Raw genomic sequence first — 22,266 nt, 5'->3', positions numbered from 1 at the left:
AAGCCTGGAGAAGGTTCTGGGCTAGTAGGTGTGGAGGATAAGGGTGAGCCTATGAAAGTCTAGAAGCAGCTGTTTCAAGTCTCATTTCTTTCTAGCTTTTTGTCAGTTTGGAGTGATTGGATCTTTCTGTTACTCATTATGATGCTTAATAATTTTTGTGATAAAAGCACATGTGATTTTTTTTTAACACATATCAATTACTGGTATTCATTGGCTATAGTCTGCAAAATATAAATAGGAGTTTATGCTTCTAAGACTGTGCTTGTACATGGCTTGGAGAGTCTAATTACTCTCACATGATCAGTTTTTGGAAGTCAGTTGGCTGGAAATATAGGACATCTGAAAAGATTTGATAAGGTTTACGGATAACTTTTCAGGATATCAAGCTTATCTGTGTACCCAGCAGCTTCCTGCATGTTGTCGCACATCATCTTGAATACACAGGACATGGTGCACCTTGGGATGAAGCCCAAACTCTGTATTAATCTCATGAACCTTGTTGTGTCTTCTCAATTTCAAGGGTAAGTTTATCCTTAAAATTAGAAAGGTCAAATCAACAAAGCCACCAAAGCTAGGACAAGCAGCAACAACCCTGCCCCCCTCCCCCCACAAAGCAGGAAGTAGTGCATTGCCTCAGTTCTGTGAAAAACAGAATCTGTAAACTGGAAGAAAACATAAGAAAGGGAAGGTGTGGGTTGGGAGTTGGGGTATCACGTTTTAAACTTAAATTATTTTTGTTTTCCAGAGGGACAGCAGAATTCAACCAAACAAAGTAAATCAAAACAAAACATAACACCCATTTTCCATAGCGGAAAGGCCCTTCTAAAATAAAGCCAAGAGTCCAGGCTAGACAGGAGTCTTTGTTGTGGACACAAATGTCTCAGTGTCACTGCTATGGGAAACCTACAGACACTGTAAATAACCAACTAGATTCTGGGTTACAGTGAAGATCAGGAGGGAAAACAGATGCAATGAGGCTATTGTGGATTTTGAAGCTTCTGCTGTTCTCTGTTACAGTGGAGGAATCAGCATCTTTTACAAAGTAATAATTAAGACTGCAGACTAGCCTTGGCCCAGCATCTAGTTGGAACTTGAAGGAACGCCAAAGTCCACACTGGCTTGGAGAAAAGAGTGTCCTTGGAGAACAGTAAGATGATCCCCATGATGAGAAAAGCAACAGGTGACCCAATGGCACTTGGAATAGTGCAAATGTCTGACATCCTGGTCTGGACTGGAATTGCTGGACTTAGGATTCCTAAAGGTAGAAATTTAGAGATCCTGAGTTACTAAAGACCATCTTAGTTCATCTTGTGATCTATGTCCTGCCAATTAGTAAGAAGTACTGAGCACAGAGCTAATTCAGGATGAAAAGCTTTTTCCAGGGTGTTCTTTAAAACTAGTATCTCCATCTGCATAAAGACATCAGCTTTATGAACATACTACTATTACTTATAAAGCAGTATTTTACATATAGTATTGTTTATATTTATAATAAATAATATAATAGTATTTCATATGCAATGAACCACTGGTCTGGTTACCTTTTTGAATCATTCGGAAATTCTATGCTCTTGTAAAGGAGTAATTGAGTTGTTATGCTGACTTTCTAATGTTTGCATACCTATCTCCTTAGGGAAACAAAAACCTTACAAGGTTCCAGGTGCTTCTCAGTTTCCCTTCATACTAAGAAATAGCCCCAAGAAAGAGGAAGGATTACTTAATTCCATTTAGTGGGCTATCACTTTGGTTCAACAGATCTCTAGGCTCTAGGTTACTCACTCTGGTCTCTGTACTGCTGGATGTGTTAATCCCAAAGATTTAGGGAGAAAGACCACTGACCCAAATCATCATGGCCAAATTAATTGAACCAAGATTTTTTTTATTCATAATATGATCTGCCTCCCCCTAAGGTGGGGCTCAAGAGGTCAGCATTGGATATGGGGAAGAATGAGGTATTATTACCTCAGTGGTAGGGGGTTTCCAAATGACAGATTTGGCAGGCAAACAGGCAGGGTTACAGAAGCAGAGCATAAGCAGAACAAGTTAGTCATAACTACCTTCTGAAACAAGGTGGTCATAAGATAGTTATAACAACAGGTAGTCTTAAGGTACTCATGACAACAGGTGGTCATAACAACAGGTAGTCATAACAACCTTCTGAAACAAAGACATGATTACAAGGTGGTCATAAGGTAGTCATAACAACAGGTGGTCATAATAACAGGTGGTCATAACAACCTTCTGAAACAAAGACACGATTATAAGATGGTCATAAGGTAGTCATAACAACAGGTGGTCATAATAACCTTCTGAAACAAAGGCATGGTTTCCTAGAACAGGCAGTATAGAACCAGTTGTAGAAGGGGTTACCCGTAGGGCATAGTCCTATTCTTGAGAAATAGATTTAATCATAAACAGGAATGAACCTAGTTTGTCTTTACTATAAGATGTCTTTCAAGCCTAAGATGGCAGCAGGCTGGTTGCTCAGGTGCTCCTGCTACAGGCTTTTTCTTGGAGAGTGTGGGAAGACCCTCCTTGTCTGCACTGGCTGGGTTTATTTGAGAAGAAGAGGCTGTAAAAAAAAAAAAACCCTTTCTTTGCTGGAGGCTTAGGTCTCTGTTGAGGAGATAGGATGGCCTTCAACTAGTTCTTCATGATACTTTCTCTATTACAAACTCTTATAAGTTTTAAAAAAATTACATTTCTTTGTTTTACATGTGTGTGTACCCACTCATGCATGCATGTACATGCCACAGCATGTGTGTGGACATCAGAGGACAACTTGTGAAAGCTGATCTTTCCTTGTGGAACCTAGGAATTGAATTCAGGTCCTCAGGTTTGGTAGTAATTGCCTTTACTTATTGTGCTAGGTCACAAATGTGAGCCTTTCTAACTCACTGGGCCTGTGTGTGTGTGTGTGTGTGTGTGTGTGTGTGTGTGTGTGTGTGTGAGACAGGGTCTCACTATGTAGCCCTGGCTGGTCTGGAACTCACCATTTAGATCAGGCTGGCCTCAAACTCATAAAGATTCTCCTGTTATGGCCTCTTGAGTGCTGAAACTAAAGGAATGCACACTGTGCTTGGCTCAGTGGTCTTTAGCTGACCTCAAATGGCAGTGTTCCTCATGGATCCCCTTCTTGTTATTCAGCCTACTCTCCAGTGATCTCTTTCTTGTATGGACTCAACTACTTGTCTGTCTACTTAGACAAATTCTCTTTTCTTGCATGCGAGTCACATCATTTGTGTGCAGACAATCCTTTTGGACTAGGTCTATCACAAGATAGACTCTGTAGGGTATTCTCAACTTGTTCTTATTATGCCTTAAGAAATTGCTTTTCCCAAACTCTGGCATTTAGACAAAAGCCAGCATTCCCTTGGGGACTTAAGATAGTTCCTTATCTCTAGCAAAAGGAACCTATGGCTCCTCTATTAACCTATGCCTGAAGTGCCTATTTAACATATCAAAGCAGATATTGGCTGTCCCAATACCTGTTTACAAAATTCTGTCTCCTCTGTCCCCTACCTTGAAACATATCCCTTCCCCCAACTTCTCTGAACCCTATATAACCTCATCCATTTTTGCTGTGTGTCTTCTTGCTCTCTTGGCTTCTTGGTCCTCTTGGTTCCTGGCTGGCTCTGTTCCTGGATCTCTGCTGGTCCCCTCTCTGGTCCTCATTTCTCTCCTCTCCTCTCTCCTCTCTTGCTCTCCACACCCTCCTCAAACAGCCTGGTTACTCTGCTGGATATGTTCAGTCTGGACTCCTCTATATGCCTCTAGCTGTGCTCTGCCTCATATCCAAAACGAACTTTCTCTTCAACCCAACACTAGGGGCAGTCACGTCCTCATTTTCCTTTCATTCAGTTCTCTGCCTCCACCTGCCCTTCATCATTGCTGCCTGGGGTCGGGGGCAGCCTCCAACAGTGCAGGGCTTAAAGTGGATCCACTGAGTCCATGTACTAAGATTTTTTTTTATCTGAGTGGGTAAGGAAAAAGACACACACTGTCTTGATTTCCTTCAGACTTTTTTCTTTATTCTTTCTGTATTCTCTGTTCTCTGACTTTATTTTTCCTCTATTGCTATATACCCCAACAAAATCTTTCAGGCAATATAGAAATTACGATGTGGTTACATTCTATTTTTCAAGTGAATGATTATAATGAATACAGGTAAAACCATGTTTGTCATCTCCCTAATATGATTAAAACAAAGTCATCCCAAGAACCTACATACATTTACATCTAAGTAACTTATTATAGAGTTAACAGGGTGTGAACAAGCAAGGTATTTTTCTCAGCCAGTTCTTTTGCTGGCAGACTGCATATTATGGTTACAAAGAAAGGACTCACTTTTTATTATTTATTTCAAAAGGTAATCTTGTAAAAAAGCTTAGAAGAATCACAAATCTAAACTTTTATATGTGAGAAAGAACCCGTCAGCTCTACTTTAAATCCTCAGAGTGCATACCCACTAGACAGTTTTTTATACCAGGAAGCTGAGGGTAGAAATGGGCACAAGGAGTTTATCAGCTGTAGGAGTTCCCTGGTAGAATTTTTTTGGGTCACTATCATATCATCTGCAAATAGTGAGAGTTTGACTTCTTCCTTTCCAATTTGTATCCCCTTGATCTCCTTTTGTTGTCTTATTGCTCTATCTAGACCTTCAAGTACTATATTGAATAAATCTGAAGAGAGTGGACAGCCTTGTCTTGTTCCTGATTTTAGTAGAATTGCTTTGAGTTTCTCTCCATTTAATTTGATGGTGGCTGTTGGCTTGCTGTAAATTGCCTTTATTATGCTTAGGAATGTTCCTTGTATTCCTGACTGCAACCCACAGAACCAGGGAGGCTACATAGCAGGGGGGACCCTAGGATGACTGTGGCTTATAATAAGTTTTGGTTTTACTCAAACACTGGGCAAGCCTCAGTGAAACATTTCACTATTAGGATAAGAATTTGTACTGTATCAAGCTGATAGCAGAAAAAAAATAAACAAACAAAAAGATGTTCAAGTAAAGTTGACCTAGGGACAACCGATGTGCCACTTTATTCTCTGGTAACAAACTATGACTATTTTTCGAATTAAAATGTTATGTTCTAATTACATTTCAAAAAAAAAAGAAGAAATGGGTACAAGGAATTAATCATTGCCTTTGGTCACCAACTCATCTTAGCAAGAAAGGCACATCAGCTAATAATAACTGGGCTGCTTTGTTTTTGTTCCCTGACTTTAGCGATTCCCCCACTCAACTATGTGCCTTTCTAAAACTCCAGATTGTCTTCTTGGGTTTTTCAACTCAAAGTTGTTTGACAAAAACATCTTAGTCTAACCTTAAGTTATTTTCAAAGCTTTGTTTCAGCCATGATGCACTACAAAACTTGTGAATACATCCTCCAACATTAAGATTAAAAGATTTTAAGCTAGATGGGCTCCTGTGACTCAATTTTCTTTCATAAGCATCAACCTAAGCCAAAGTCTATATGGCTCCTCAATAGAAACTCATGTGTTCTAGCTGTGTGACAATTCCTTGTTTTATTTTTTATCCTCTGCAACCTCTGCTTAATCAGAGGCAGGGGCAACATTTTATCCTTCCTTTACCTATGCTAATTTCTGCACTAAACTAACCTCTATCATAATCCCTTCCTATATTTACTAAAGAGCCTCAATCATCAAAACCCTATTTAAACTGATACTATTATTGTATAAAGTCATTGCTTCAGTTAAACAGTACAGCTTAGGAGGAAATCATCTTCATAATAGTCCACAGATAAAAATGCCCCGTCGAATGGGATATTTCCAAGAGATGATCATACTGCATTAAGGGTAGTGGGTATCTCCCTACGCCCATTCAGACCGTGCCAGATACCTGAGGAAGACTGCAGTGGCAAACATGTGCAGGCACAGCAGAAGTAAAAGACTCTGGGGTCTGTGGTCTTGGGGCCTTGCCTATCTGAGAGTCACCCATCAGGCTTTGTTTCCTGGTGGGCCGATGCCCTGAAGTTGATTGCCATCTGCTGCTCATCTGACATGGCCACCTGCCCTTTATGTTCTGTGGGCTAAACTCTGTGCCACTCTTCCTAGCTTGGATTGCTTAGGAAGATGTGGGATGCCATCTGATTTTTGCCTCCTTCTGTCAAGTCCAAAGGAAACTCCAATTCCCCAAACTCCAAGAGGCAGTCCAGAAATGAGCTCAACCTGGACTATAGGAGGATTTCTGGTGGTTAGATCAAAGTCAGAATCCCTCAGGAACTTGTGAAACCAGTTCCTATCTGCCAAAAGGAGTCAGTTCCCTTACCTATGGCAGAAGGGGACATATGGCTCTCCATTGACGTATACCTCCGACTACGTATTAAAGTCCATCCTAGCAGCTAGACTTCCTCAGTATCACAAGTACACATTATAAATCTTAAAGTCTCCACCCTAGTGTGCTGGCCTCTCACCTCCCATGCTTCCCTCGTCCCAGATACCCATTTGTTCTCTTTATAAAGGCAAGAATTCCAACCCCCCTGCCATTGCTATTCTTACTAGGCTTTTTCTTTCTGTTCTCCCACTCCTGCTATTTCCCTGTCTCTCACAGACATCCCTTGCTATGTCCAACATCCAGTATTCTTGCTATGCTCAGTCTCTTTTTTTTTCTCTTTGTTCTGGACTCTTCCAGATCCCTCTGGCTGTTCTCTTTCTCATACCTACAGTAAAACTTTCCCCTTAGCCATACCATGGAGTGGTCATGTCCGCAGTTTCTTAACTGCACCTCCCCGTGCATCTTCAAGCTAACATCTCCTTCTAATAGCATCCTCTTCTGCCTTCTACTGTAAACCCTGGGCATTTTATTCCTCTATGCTATTGCAATGCATAGTTCATGGTACTTGGAGCTGCCTTGATGTTTTCCACTGATTTTTTTAATGACATTTTATTTATTCTTGTATATATGAGTGTTTGCCTGAATACGTGTGCATGTACACCACATTTGTGCAGTGCCCAAGAAGGACAGAAGAAAGCATGCTACCCCCCTTTGCGGGGGGCCCCCCCCCGACTCCTGGGATTGTAATTATAGATAGTTGTGAGCCACCATGTGGGCACTGGGGGTTAAACCTGGGCCCTCTGGAAGAGCAGCAAGGGCTCTGAACTGCTGAGTCATCTCTCTAGACCCATCCTAATTTTTGTTTTTAAAATAGGGTGTCAGGACTAGAGAGATACCTTAGAAATCTGTTCTTATAGAGGATCCCAGAGTTCAGACTGTAGTACCCTTATCAGATGGGCCATCTGTAACTCCAGCTCTAAGGGGTACTGACACTCTCTTAGAGATGCGTGGGCATCAGAACATATGACTTTTTCCATATACAGACACATAAACATACACATAAATACAAGGAAATCTTTTCTATTTCATTTAAAAATAATATACAATCAAATTACCTTGAGGGCCACTGAGACAAAGTGTGAAAATGAGGAAGAAAGACAACACTGCCCGGGCCTTCATGTCCTATAGAAATCCTATCAGGGGTCTGTCAAAGAGAAGCAAAAAGGGCATGCTGAGGATTTTCAATGCATGAAGGAATTAGGAGTTAGTATAGCATCTGACTCCAGGAGATGAAATTATTCTGCTTTTGTGCAAATCATTTCTCTTGTAAACATTAAACCTGATGCTATCAAAGTGCAGCAGCATGGGGATTATTAATATGTCATGGAATAAAAATTAGCTTATGATACAGCTTTTCAATTTTCTTTGAAGGCACACACAGTTTTTGCACATAAGCCCTTGATGGGTTCATCACTACATGGACACTAGAATGTCAATTTGAGGGCAGGCCTCACATCTGGAGCAGTGCACACTGTATGGCAGCTGCTGGAAATGGCTGCCCATGACTACACATTTGGCACTGGTTCCATAATGCTTCTCCAAATAATGGCTTTCTTGTTTATAATGCTTGCTACACATGACACACGTTGCTTTTGTAGTAAATTATACTAAAGCTAATTCATGTGATGATGATATTAATTATGGCTTTAATTATACCTACTACTCATAAAATATAGTCTAAGTGTACAAGATAGTACAAAACAAAGGCCACCATTAAGACCACAATTTTCAAAGTACTTTGCAACACATATGGAAGTGAAAAATTATGGACAGCAAAATTCCTGCACACACAATATAGTGAGTGTATATAAGATATATCTGGTTTCCTTTAGGCTGAGATTAGTTCTTATGCTTTCAGAAATAGCTCCTTTAAAGGAATGCTTATAATTGTTTTAAATCCTCTAAAAAGAAAACTTATAGGGATCCAGTTTGGAGATGTACTGTTACCAGAATACATTATATATCTGGGGTGGGATAGGAGAGTTTAGAATGATTAACACTATCCTCAAAAGCAATATCAGATTTTTTACTTTATTCTTTCAAAATAAAGCTTAATAGGTTAATCATTTATTGTTTTGTTTTTACAGTTTAAATATGAGAAAAAACTATTGAAATGATCAAATATATAACCTTAGAAGAGGATCTTCTCAACATGACTGTACATTTTCTATTATAGATATAATTATATAAATACTAGAAATAATTTAAAGCCTCCAATATTAAAATATAACAAATAGAGAAAATATGTACAGTTTGACAAAGGTATTGTCCTAATAGCTTCTTTCTTTCCCAGATAAACCACTAATATTTTTGGTAAAAGGAAAACATGTTGTAAAACAATACTCATTTTCAAAATAATGTCCCATGTGTATTTATACATATACTTTTCAAGTAACAGGTAAGGATAGATGCCACATTAATTATTTCTGAAGACTGCAGACAATTTCTAAACTTGTTTTTACTCTAATAGTAGGTCAATATATGAAACACTTTTGCTTCTGTAGGTCACTAAACAAACCTTAAAATTTAAGCACCCCAAGGAAAAAATTAACAGATTTATGATGTTTAAATGTGACATCATGACAGCCTGTTTCCTTTGTCTCAAATTGGGACACATTACTACCAACTTCCCACTCTCATAATGACTCCAACATTTGGTACCCTCTATGGAAAGTTCTGGCATCCTCCTTTTCAATCTCCAGTTGAGCTGAGTTTCTTATTTCATTTGTAGTCATGATTAGACTAGTTTTTGATATTCCCTAATTATCTGACCACCAGTTCTTCCAACTCACTAACAGATGTGTCTCCTGTTCCTTTTTCTTTTGCCGCTCTTATCCAAAGCTGTCTGCATCCACACTCTTCTAACTCAAGGAGTATGTCTCTACAACCATATCGCTTCTCCACAGCACCACCATGCTCACTCTCCCGCTACCAAATCATTTCCATAAGAACAAATGATAAGCTTTTCTACATAAAAACCCAAATACCACTACAACTTGCTAGAATAAACAAACTCAGTAATGTTGCATGATGAAAAACCCACATATGAAACCCTATAACCATTTTTATACAGCAACAACATTGCTAAAAAAAACAAACAAAAAACAAAAAAACAAACAAAAAAAGAAAGTAATGTCAGTAACAATATCTCCAGAAAATAAAATGTCTGTAAATAAATGTAAATCAGGAAGTGAAAGACCTCTTCAATAAAAATTGTAACACACTAGTAAGAAACAGTGAAGGCCCCATACACAATTGGGAAGATACTCCATGTTCATGAATTGAAATAATCATTATTGTAAAAGGTCCATATTACACAAAATGATATAAAGATTTAATACATTGTCATCAAAATTCCAAAGTTTCTTCATAGATATAGCAAATAACGTCACCAAAATTCATATTGAACCACAGAATATCTCAAATAGCCCAAGCAACATGGAACACTGCAACTTGATAACTCATATAAAAATATGTTACAACACCATACAACTTCCACCTGTATGTTGACAGACATACGCATCTCAAAAAGTTAATTAAGAAAAATAGCATGCCCTTTGACCCAGCAATCCTACTACCGAGGGAGCTGAGGTTGCAACAGTTACATACTCACATGTTCATTGTAACTATTCCCATAGTTATGGTATCTGTAATACATTTGTCCCTAAATTACAAGAAACAACTAAAGCATGTTCCAAGTTACATAGCTGAAATTCTTGGCAGAGGATCACAAAACCAAGACTGACTTACCCAGCCATTTCATGTAAATTAGTCCAAATAATTCTACTAGAGCTATGATGATCAAACCTGAAACTAGAAGGGAGCCATGTTTTGGCACACACTCTGTAAAAACAACAAAAAAATTGTATATTATAAATGCATACAAACTGCTTAAAGAAATAAATAATATCAAGTTTTAATGAAAGTAATTATTCAAGATTAAAAATTAATTACATGTGCTGATTATTATTAATTCAGTCAATAAAATGATTACAAATAGTTTTAAGGAAAAAAGCTCATGTTTTCATAACATATATATCAGGACTAATGTGAAATGCTATCCGCAAACAATTTGAATCTGGTTATTCTTAAAGTTCTTATGTGAATCTAGTCATAATAATTTGGATAGCTAGAAAATACCCATGAGTATATGTAGACAATATTTTTATGCTGGAATTGAAAGCATAAACCCTATTGGAAGAATATGATGATAAAAGAAAGAATATCTTAAATCAGTAAGTGTTAAGCATGTGAAGAAATGTCATTCATTGGTGCTGGTGATGCAAAATGCTGCAGCTATTTTGATATGGACAATTACAAAACTAAATATGCCCTTAGTGTACAATCCAGTATTTACTCAAATGGAATTGATAATGTATATCCATAGAAAAATGCATATGTATGTTTATAGAAATTGTATTCATAGTTACAACAAGTCTAAAAGCAACCAGAGTATCCTTCATTAGATGAGTGCATTAAAAAATATTGTGTGTCTTCACAAATATTCTGCACTCAAAATAGTGAACTATGAAACCATGAAAAAGCATGGGCGAAAGAAGTCTATATAAAAAGGTTATGTACTGGCTGGGTGGCAGTGGTGCATGCCTTTAATCAATATACTGGCAGAGCCAGGCAGATCTCTGTGAGTTTGAGGCCAGCCTGGTCTACAGAGCGAGATCCAAGACAGGCATCAAAATTACATGGAGAAACCCTGCTTTGTAACCTCCCCAAAAAAGTTATATATCATATGTTTCCAAATAAAAGACATTCTTAAAAATGAAAATTGGCTGGGATTTGTGGGGATAGAGAAATAAACAAGAAGGGAACAAGAGATTTTTACCAGTGAGAGTAGTTTATATGATAAACACAGTGAGGAATACATCTCATATGTGTTTTCCACAGATGAAGAGGGAAAAATGATGTAATTTGTGAGTGATGGTCTTCAAACAGTGGTTCATTAATTAGAACAAATGTGCTGTCCAGTTGCGGATAGTGTGGAATAGGTGGACATGAAGTATATATGAAAGTACATGAAGAGTATACGATGTAATTCATAGAAACCCTGTAATGTACATTGAACTTGATTGTGAACCTAAGGCATCTTTAAAAAGATAGAATTTATGTATAAAGAAAAAGAAAATTAAGATTTCTGTCCAAAAGAAATCTAAATCAAGACTCCAGAAAAATGTGACTCTTACCATTTACAGTAAGATATAGTCCTGCCATAGCGAGTACAAAGCCCAATGCCTGAAGGATTGTAAATATGATCATAGCATGAAGGGTCCTCCCAATAGCTAAGAGAAAGAAAAGGACAAAGCAGAGGCATGATGAGAAGGATGCTAAAGCAGTAACATTTACTTGTATTTGGTACAGTCAACAACAAGGTACTATGACCAGACTGGCTTCAGTAAGGTTTCAAATGGCAGACATTTTTCCAGTGAGCTCACCCTTTCCAATAAGTGTTGGCTTCAGATTACTTAGTAGATGTTCACCATCATTGTCTTCTGAACAGGATGGAAAGTTTTAACTCCAAACCTAACAATGGTGCTGCTTTGACTGGGTTTGTGTATCTTCCATCATGACCAGCTATTATGCCTGACTTCTTTGCATGCACACAAAAATTTCTTTGGTGATTACACACATGAGAGCCTCTATTATGCTTTTCCAGGATGTGTGCTTTTAAAATGGAAACTTTTCAGTGTATAGCAATTCAAAAGAGACATTAAGACCCACAAAAGTGACTTTTAAAACAATAATTTACTTATTTTGTGTTGGGGGAAGCAGGCATATGTGTGGAGGTCAGAGGACAATTTGTTGGAGTCCTTCCTTTCTTTCCACTATGTAAGTTCTGGGAATTGAACTCAAGTTGACATGCTTGGTGGCAGGCACTTTTACCTGCTGAACTATCTCATTGGCCCAGATGTGACTTTTTAATAACAACAACAAAAATATGTTAGAGGTTTACTTTTAAACTGTAAAAAAATAATATTGGTTATATTTTGTATATACATACTACCATCTTAAGATATGTTAAGTTTCTCCAATAACAACAGCAAAACCAAAAGCAAATCAAACCAATTCAAAACAAAATGAAAAAAAAACCCTCAAAACAATACACACACACACACACACACACACACACACACACACACACACACACACACAGAGGCTGTGGAATGTCATTCTGTATGCTGTGAATGTGTGTTGCTCTGATTGGTTGATAAATAAAATGCTGATTGGCCAGTAGCCAGGCAGGAAATATAGGTGGGTTAAGCAGATGAGGAGAATTCTGGGAAGAGGAAAGCTGAGTCAGGAGTTGCCAGTCACACACAGAGGAAGTAAGATGACAAGGCAGGACTAAGAAAAGGTACCAAGCCACATGGCTAAACATAGATAAGAATTATGAGTTAATTTAAGTGTAAGAGCTAGTCAGTAATAATCCTGAGCTAATGGCTTAGAAGTTATAATTAATATAAGCTTCTGAGTGGTTATTTTATAAGCTGTGGGATTGCATGGGGCTTAGCGGGACCCAGAGAAACCTTCTGACTACATTTGGTGCCCAATGTGGGGCTTGAACCCATGAGATTAAGAGTCTCATGCTCTACCGACTGAGCTAGGGATGTCATTCTGTATGCTGTCAATATGTGTTGCTCTGACTGGTTGATAAATAAAGCTGTTTGGCCAATAGTGAGGCAGAATAAGGTTAGGTGGGGCATTCTAAAGAGAGAGAAAGAGGATGAAAGAGACAGAGTAGAGGAGACACTGCTAGCCGCCACCAGGAGAAGGAAGATGTAAAGATACTGGTAAGCCACAAGCCACGTGGCAAAGTATAGATTTATGGAAATGGGTTAATTTAAGATATAAGAGCTAGCTAGCGAGAAGCCTGCTATGGCCATAGTTTAAAAATAATATACGCCTCTGTGTGTTTACTTGGGTCTGAACGGCTGCAGGACCAGCAGGTGAGGGAGATTTGTCTTGACCATGGGCCAGGCAAGACACAGGAAAACTTTCAGCTACATATACACACAAAACCTGTGTTTAGTGTTCTTGATTTGTAACCTCTTCTTATAGAAATAGTCTTCTTGATGAAAAGCATAGTGGGAGAAATGGTGTACTTATAATCTGCTTATAACTTTACTCCGCTGAAATTTAAAATGCAAAAATAATCTTGAGGTATTGCAGGCCAAGTGTTCCTAACACAAACTCCTGAAATCTGATAGTAAAATACATTTTTGTTCTTTTTTTTCTTTAGTTTCTCATTTTTGGAGCATTTATCCCTTGGACACGTTGGAGAAACTCTCCTAAGCTGCGAGCTGTTGCAAGCACCAGACACATTCTTATGCAACTATTCTCAAACTTCCTGAAAAACACACGCAAATGGGTGCAAAAAAAGTTAATATTAAACTAAACCGATTTTCTGGGTTTTGGGGAATACTCGGTCTACAGAAGTCAATAGAAAATTCTGGGCCCCCAGAAAAAGAAAAAAAAGGTGGGCCCTCCTGGGGTTTTTGCGGTTTATTTTAAAAGGAAAGACGGTCCTCCTTCCCCCTTATTCTAGATAGTGAGCGGTATATAGAACACAGGGCATATTATATAAAAGACTTTTGTTACGGAGAGATTATTGGGGTGCCTTTAAATATGTTTCTTGGCCTTCGCACGACGAGGCTCAAAGAACAGAACTTTTTTTTTTTTGGAAATTCAGATCGCCCAGGCTCGCAATCTCAATGAAAATGTCATTAAGAATAGCATGGGTTCCCCATGATCTTTTATAAATCTTGCTTTATAATGCGGTATCATTAACCTTCATGTAGCAGAGCCGCTCCCATCTCTGTTATTTACACCTGCCTCTGCTGTGTGTGGTTTAAGATGTCACCGCCCAGTTCTTGGACTTGAAAATTATTCTTCCTCTCTCCCTCTCCACAGTCTCCATGAGGAACCTTAAAGTCCTTGATTTTTAAATCAGTTTGAAAGAATATATTTTATTTTCATTAAAAAATTATTTTCACCGGGCGGTGGTGGCGCACGCCTTTAATCCCAGCACTTGGGAAGCAGAGGCAGGCGGATCTCTGTGAGTGAAAGGCTAGCCTGCTCTACAAAGAGAGTTCCAGGAAAGGCGCAAAGCTACACAGAAAAACCCTGTCTCAAAAAACCAAAAAAAAAAAAAAAAAAAAATTTCTAGGGCCAAAAAAAAAAAAAGAATGGGAAATATTTTAAATAAACCAAATGCTATGAAAATCAGTTGAAATGAATGGAAAACATCCTCTCTGCTGGCAAATTTCCATAGCGACAGAAAGTGCTATGTAGGTTTCTGAGATACAAAAGTCATCAATGGTTTTGCCAAGTTGGACCCTACATGCTACACAACTGTTATGGGGTAACCACTTTCTGATAGGATTTGAAACTTGCTCAACAGGGGGACATTTCATACCTCTTATTATAATCCTGGTCAAAAATTGCTGTGGAGTTAATTGGTCTTAGGGTAGAACCTGTTACTGCTATTTTACTCAATGATCATATTGTCAAATTGCCTCTAGATATTTATTTTTATACCCACTAGACCTGTGTTGCTCTCTTTCTTTGTCAGGAAGCTTCTTTCTGCAGTGAAAAACAGTCAGATGTAAACAAGAAACTGAGTATCTGAATCAGGTGTCTTTATCACCTACCACTACCACCAGCTAGGATCACAGGACATTTTGGAAGAGTTGGAAACAATGTTGGAGCCTGGTGATAGGAAGGACTGCCATGAGTTGCTGTCTACTGGACATGATATTGCTATCGCTTTCATGAACTCATAGCTACTCTGGTTACCTCAGCAAGACCAGCAGAAGATCAAGCCAGTCAAAGTTCTGGCATAAATGTTGTTGTTCCTAGGCTCCACCTCTCACTAAGGGGTTATTGGCCACTGATTACTGCTCTGGGGAGGGAGAATCATTGTCTTTTGAGGACATGGCCAATGTTGGGTTTCCTACATGCCAATGGATGGCCTCACATTTATGAACATATGGTTAGCACTAATTGGACCTGGTGTTCTATCAAATTAAAAACATAAAAAGACATGAAGTTGAGATGGGGACATGTTGGTGGGACCTGGGAGCAGTGAGAGGAGGAATTGGAATGGGGATTAAAATGACACTTCATTGCACCTGTGGATGGAAGTCTCCATAATATGAAGTTAATTAAAAACAGGATAGAAGGTTTTCCCCAAAGTTCTGTCTTTTACATGAAGAGGTAGTTAAAATCATGCTAAAACATCAAATGCTTACCTGGCTTGAACTTATAGTACTGAAGAACTATAGGTATCACTGAAGGAGTAACAAACAAAATAAGCCCATAGCTTTTCTTTTTTGAATAATTACCTGTTAACAAACAAAAATTTATTTTTCTGTGTGTTTCTGCTGTTTGGGAAGTTAATGTGCTGAATTTATTAAGTGCATTGCCCTGAATATTGTACTCATAAAGTATGAAATGTTTAAATATTTTCTTCCAAATTTACAGTGAGTCAACATTTTTCAATTACTTCAGGCCAAACTGATGATCTAAATTTTAATGTCAGAGTCTCCTCGCGTGAAAACCTGTATTTGGCATTAGTCTAGCTGCCTTGCATAGTTCCAGATAATAAGTTTGCCTTCGCAGTCCATTCATTCAGTATTCAGCCTGTCTCGAAGCCAAATCAAGTGCTCTTTCATATTGGCTACCGATTTCATCACCTCTCCAGGCCCTCACCAGCCCTAGATGCAAACAATCCGTGTTCTAAAGCTCCGCCTGTGCCTCGGTCTCCCTAAGGGATAACAGTCGGGTTCTACAGTCTGCCACCGAGTCCCAGCCTTTGCTCTACTCCCATCGGCTCCCTGCTGTTATTTTTCATTTATACTTCCATCTCTCAGCTGCAAGGACCACTTCAGATAGACACGACTCCCGTGTTTGGGCCCATTTCCACATCCCAGCCAGTCAAGTCTGCCTCCATAGCGGCTTGAATGGTGGTCCTATTTACATCCTTACCTTCCTGTCCCCAAAAACTATGACAAAAGATATAATGCAGTTGAGGATTTAGAAGGGGGACTCTTCAACTGAGTTAAACAAGTGTCTTCCATTTCAATAGCACTGCCCTTGTGAGGGAGGAAGAGAACACAAAGAACAAAGAGAACTGGGATGAGGCAGATGATGGAAGAGCAGAGAACGGAGCTACTCCACTATGAGCTAAGGAAGCTGAGCATTGCCTGCAAACACTGAAGTCACAAGAGGCAGGAAGTGGGACACCCCGCCCCCCTCTACGCCCACTAGAGCTTCATGAAGGAACACCATGTTGAGCACATAGCAATTGCAGGCGTAAGAGGTCCAGATCCTTGAGAAGCTTTCTGTTCTTTGAGGCCACATCATCTGCCGCAATCTGTCCCAACAGCTCTTGGAATCAATAGGCTCTCCTTTGATGTCCCTCACATCAGCCATACATACTACAGCCCAGTGCTGTGCATCTTACCTGGGATAAAAAGAATGGCTCCGAGAATGACAATTATGGTGAGCAGTAGTCCAGAAGTAGATAAAAGAATCATCTTCTTGTTCACAGGGTTGGATTTATATTTTCGTACTCAAAAAAAAAAAAAAAGACAAAATAATTACAGGAACTTAATCAGAAATGAAGGCATTTCTATAACATGTAAGGTGCACTTTTTTTTCCCTTCTGGAGCTGAGGACTGAACCCAGGGCCTTGTGCTTGCTAGGCAAGCACGCTACTGTGGTGGTATTGTGTTCCCCAAAATATTGTGTACTCTAATAAATTTATCTGGGGTCAGAGAACAGACAGCCACTAGATACAAAGGCTGGAAAATGGTGGCACACACACCTTTAATCCTAGCATTCCAGAGATAGAAATCCCTCTGGATCTCTGTGAGTTCAAGGCCACATTGGAAATAGCCAAGCATGGTGACACACGCCTTTAATCCCAGAAAGCCAGCCTTTGATCCCAGGGAGTGGTGGTAGAAAGCAGAAAGATATATAAGTTAGCGTGAGGACCAGAAACTAGAAGATTTTGGCTGGTTAAGCATTCAGGCTTTTGAGCAGTAATTCAGCTGAGACCCATTCCGGATGAGGATTCAGAGGCTTCCAGTCTGAGGAGACAAAGACCAGCTGAGGATCCGGCGAGGTGAGACAGCTGTGGCTTGTTCTGTCTCTCTGATCCACCAGCATGGACCCCAATAACTTGCCTCAGGTTTGATTTTATTAATAAGAACTTTTAAAATTCCTGCTACACGCTACCACTGAGCTAAATCCCCAACTCCTTATAACATATAAGGTGCAAAGACAAATTGACAATACAGTGAAATTGGATAACCCTTGAATAAAGCTCTTATCAAATTATTCACATCTTTTCATAAGGAATTGATAGATAGGGTCATGGCAATACATATGTATTGCCATGTTGCTATGTGTATAGCAATGTGAATATTGCTTTATGTATAGCAATGTGAATGTGAATGTGAAACTTAGTTCTTATTACTTTATAGAGGAAGTCACAATATCTTTCTTAACTGGGGCATTTTTAAGTTTCTATATTAATCTTTTTCTGTGAAGGTGACTGTGCATGATTACACTAGAACTTTGAGTGGAATCCCTAAATTCCACACAGTAATATCCCCTGGTTATATGGCACTCAAAGTATCTTTAGATATTGTTAGTCATTCCAGACCGACCACACAGCAGTGATTCACACAAGACTCATGGACAGTAACTAGTTAATTAGCAATATAGGAAACAGAAAACCAGGCTCCATTCTGTATAAAATTAGTAAAGCACCTAGAAATTTAGGGAAATTTATTTTGTAAAAGAACACTAAATATTGAGCAAATCACATCCTGGTGAAATTCTGATAGAGAAAAATGCCCAAAATTTACAACTAAGATGTTGAAATAAAAGCACACTGCCAGGGTTCAAGAGAATTCATCATAGAATTACTGCTCCTAACACAGCTTATCCTCATGTGCCTCTGCCCACCCTGAGACAACAGGATTAACAGCACTTTCTTTTACTCTCTGCTGGACTTTTTTTTTTTTTTTTTTTCTGAATGTGAAATTAATCACACACACACACACACACACACACACACACACACACACACACACACACACACGCTTGTCTGCTTGCCTGAGTTTATATGCACCAAATGCATGCAGGAACCCATAAAGGCCAGAAGAGGGTATTTCAATTTCTAGAACTGGAGTTGCAGATGGTTGTGAGCCAGCATGTGGCTTCTGGAAACAGATCTGTAAATGTTCTTCACTGTTGAGCCTTTTCTCACATCCTTTGTCATAAATGCCAATATTTCTGTATGTTCTCTGACCTCTTTCAGCCTTCCCTTAGTGTGAACCTCCCTTGCATTGTCAAGCTTCTATTCTTTTCATAGTTGTGGATCAAATGTGGGTCTCCATTTGTGAAGACCTAGAATAGTGATAACTGTACCTCTCTTCCATGTCATTTCCAGGACTTGGACACACACACACACACACACACACACACACACACACACACACACACACACTAAGTGAAAAAAAAACTTAAAAATAGATTTAAAGAGGAAATAACTGATTGTAACTTAGAGTATTGAACAAAGGTGTTGTGGAAGAGGAAGAACCCCACCCCCCACCCCCCACACACCCATGCTCTCAGTCAGTCTGCAAGTAAAAGGAAAAATGAAAATTTCCAGAAGGCAATAAAAACAAAATCCTGGACTACAGACTCACAAATTTCATGAAGCAGTTACCCAGGATAAACAGCCAGTCTCTCTGTGCCATCCTGTGCCACTGCCAATTAAGCTGGGAACGGAAGGGAGCATATCAAATTTCTCTGCTGGGAAGAGTAGAAAACTGCATAGCCACTGTTCCAAAATCCAAAGCACTAGGAGCGCAAGACCCATAGAACCACAGAGTCATGTGGACACCTGGGAGTGCTGGCCTGAACTGGAACTCAGTAGAGCAAGTGATCTTAAGCCCAAACCACCAACACAGGCATCCCAAGTCCTAGTGAGATGACAATTTCGACCTGCATGAGAAAATACACACTTGGGTCTGGCCACATCAGAAGCTCAAGTGTTGAGATTGACAGTAGAGAAAGTTGGAGTGCATAGAACAAGCTGAAGTCTGGAGATGGCTGGATGACAAGTGTTCAAAGTGCATGCAGAGGGATAGAAAACTCTCATGGGACAGTAATTCAACCTAAGAGGCAACTTGTCCAAACACCACTGAGACACTGTGCACTGTTCTATCTGGTCAAACAGGTTTGAATCGGAGACATAGGTGGCCAGCTGTCACACCACCAGTGTTAGATCTAAGACAACTCAGAGAGGGGAATAGATATTAACTAATATTATAATAGTTTTGCTTTTTTCATGTAGGCATTTGTTTTAAATCTTCATGCTTGCAAGGTGCCTTACGTTTGCTTCCTATTGCTAGAATAAACCCCATGACCACAAGCAACTTGGAAAGGAAAGGGTTTATTTCAGTTATAGCTTATGGTTCATCATGAAGAAAGGTTAGGCAGGACTTCAAGGCAGTAACTCAAGCAGAGGCCTTGATGGAACGCTGCTTACTGGCTTACTCCTCATGGTTTGATCAGCCTGCTTTCCTAGACAATCCAGGATGAGCTGTCAAAGGGCTACCACATCCAGTGGGCTGTTCAGTGCCACTTCAATGACAGCCAAGAAAATGTCCCACAGACTTGTTAGCCACTGTATCTGACAGAGGAACTTTCTCAACTGAGATTTTCTCTTCCCAGGTTATGCTGGGCTATGTAGAGTTGACAAAACTATCTAACATATATACATATTCATTTTGCTTTAGTTTTTTTTTTTAAAATATTGCTTAGTTGGGTTTTATGATGATTCTGTTTTTGCACCTATTCTATTATATTCTCTCTACTACATTTTTATCTACAACCCATATACTTTGTGTCTCATGCCTCACTCTTTCTTTTTTTTTCTTTCACATACTCTCTTCACATACTTCTTGATTATGACTTTCATTGGTTTTAATAATCTTCAAACTCATCTCCCCTCATCATATCCCAACTCCTTTGCTTGTTGCTTTTGTGTCAATCTGATACAAGCTAGGATCATGTAGGAAGAGGGATCTTTAATTAAGAAAGGGCCTCCATCAGATTGGCTTGTGGGCAAGTCTATGGGGCAATTCTTTAAATTAATGATTAATGTGGGAAGGCCTATCTCTCTGTAGGGAGTGGTCCTGGACTGTATAAGAAAGAGGTCTGAACAAGCCATGGGGAGCAAGCCAGTCAGTAGCACTCCTACATGGACGCTTCTTCAGTTTATGCCTCTAGGTTCCTCTCTGGAGTTCCTGCCCTGACTTTCTTTCATGATGGACTGTAAGCTATAAGCTGGAATAAACCCTCTCCTTTCAAGTCCCTTTTGGTGAGAATGCCTTTCACAGCAATAAAAAGCAAACTAGGACACACTTCCTCCTAATAACTTTTCCCTTATCCATTTTTTTGCGAGTTTTTATAGTAATTCCCAGTCTTACTTATTTTCTATCTAGTCTTGTGTCTAGTAATAATATCCTAGCATTCCTCCTCCTACAATCCTGTTCCATATTCTCTAAAAGTTATTGGAGTTGAAGGAATGGCTGTTTTGAATACTATTAATGTACTTTCTTAGAGAGTTTATTAAAAATTATAGTTGATTCTGCAATTAATATTCTACTTCCAAAGTAGTTGTGGAGACTGCATTTAGTACCCCAAGATTCTGGCTACTAAACTATGTCCTGGGACCAAACTCAACTCCAATAGGACTCACCTCCACTTGAACACTATAAATACTTCAATACCAAAAAACTATGTGTTATTTTTTTAATTCAGTCAGTGGCCTAATCTAAGATATGTAAGTCCCAATGCAAAAATACAATCAGCAAGAAAAACCAATGAAAGCACATTTATCTATACTAACATTTGACAATTAGATGTTAAGCCAAAGTTAGTCAAAAGAAATAAAGAAGGCCACTTTGTGTTGATTAAGGGAAATACATCAAGTACATCAAGGAAATACTACAGTTCTAAATTTGAGCTACATATCCACATGCTCAGTTTCATAAAGCAAACACTGCTGGAAAGGACAGATAATAATGGATGATGGCAGTAACCCAGTTTCATCAGTAGACTGGCCATTGTCAAAGAAACATCATACTTAAATGACATTATAGGTCAAATGGACTTATCAGACATCTACAGAATATCCCACTCAAAGACTGTAAAATACTCATTGTTCCCAGGAGCTCAGGTAATGCTCTATAAAATAGACCATATTTTAGGACACAAAGCAACTCTTAGCAAATATAAGAAAATTGAATTCCTTATATTCTATCTAATCACAGTGTAGTAAAACTAGAAATCATCAGCAAGGAGAAATACAGAAGACGTAAAAGCTCATGGAGACAATAACCCACAATTGAATAATGAGTAGGCTACTGAGGAAATGGGGAGAAATTAAAAAGTTCTTAGAAATGAATGATAATGAAAACACAGTATATTATAACCTGTAGAATACAATGAAAGCCATCCTAAGAGGGAGCCATATAACTATAGAAATCTTAGAGTCAGGAAAATGTAAATAAATAACTAATGGATCACTTGGGGGTCTTAGGAAAATAAGAACAAGCTCAGCCCAAATTAGAAGATGGAAAGAATTTGATGCAATGGAAAATGAAAAACAAAACAAAGAATCATTTGAACAAAGACCTGCTTTTGAAAAAATATTAAATTGATATAGCCTTGGACACACTAATAAAAAGAAAGAGAGAAGATGAAATTAGAGATGAAAGGGGAACATTGCAACAGATGCTAATAATTAATTCAGAAGTATACTATGAAAATCTATATTTCAAAAAAATTAAAACCTCAAAGAAATGGATAAA

The 22,266-nt window shown here is 38.8% G+C and overlaps 1 protein-coding gene across 2 annotated transcripts in view; it reads right to left on the bottom strand.

Moving 5' to 3' along the window:
• Nucleotides 1-502: 502 nt before the first annotated feature.
• The window catches only part of LOC119088785 (leukocyte surface antigen CD47-like), a 41,838-nt gene continuing 20,074 nt past the window's right edge, over nt 503-22,266 (bottom strand). The window contains exons 4-9 of one of the 2 annotated variants that reach the window (XM_037209724.1): nt 16,836-16,943; nt 15,622-15,714; nt 11,557-11,652; nt 10,109-10,201; nt 7,414-7,502; nt 503-1,255 (exon numbers count right to left, since the gene is read on the bottom strand). In XM_037209724.1, the coding sequence (XP_037065619.1) occupies nt 7,495-7,502; nt 10,109-10,201; nt 11,557-11,652; nt 15,622-15,714; nt 16,836-16,943 (398 nt within the window). In that variant the 3' untranslated portion in view covers nt 503-1,255; nt 7,414-7,494. The remainder of the gene's footprint in view (nt 1,256-7,413; nt 7,503-10,108; nt 10,202-11,556; nt 11,653-15,621; nt 15,715-16,835; nt 16,944-22,266) is intronic. The other variant, XM_037209725.1, reaches the window with a different exon arrangement.

Source organism: Peromyscus leucopus, chromosome 12 (assembly GCF_004664715.2).
Source record: "Peromyscus leucopus breed LL Stock chromosome 12, UCI_PerLeu_2.1, whole genome shotgun sequence".
Lineage (NCBI taxonomy): Eukaryota > Metazoa > Chordata > Mammalia > Rodentia > Cricetidae > Peromyscus > Peromyscus leucopus.
The sequence above is the reverse complement of the archived record's forward strand: the minus strand, read 5'-3'. Positions and strand labels throughout refer to the sequence as shown.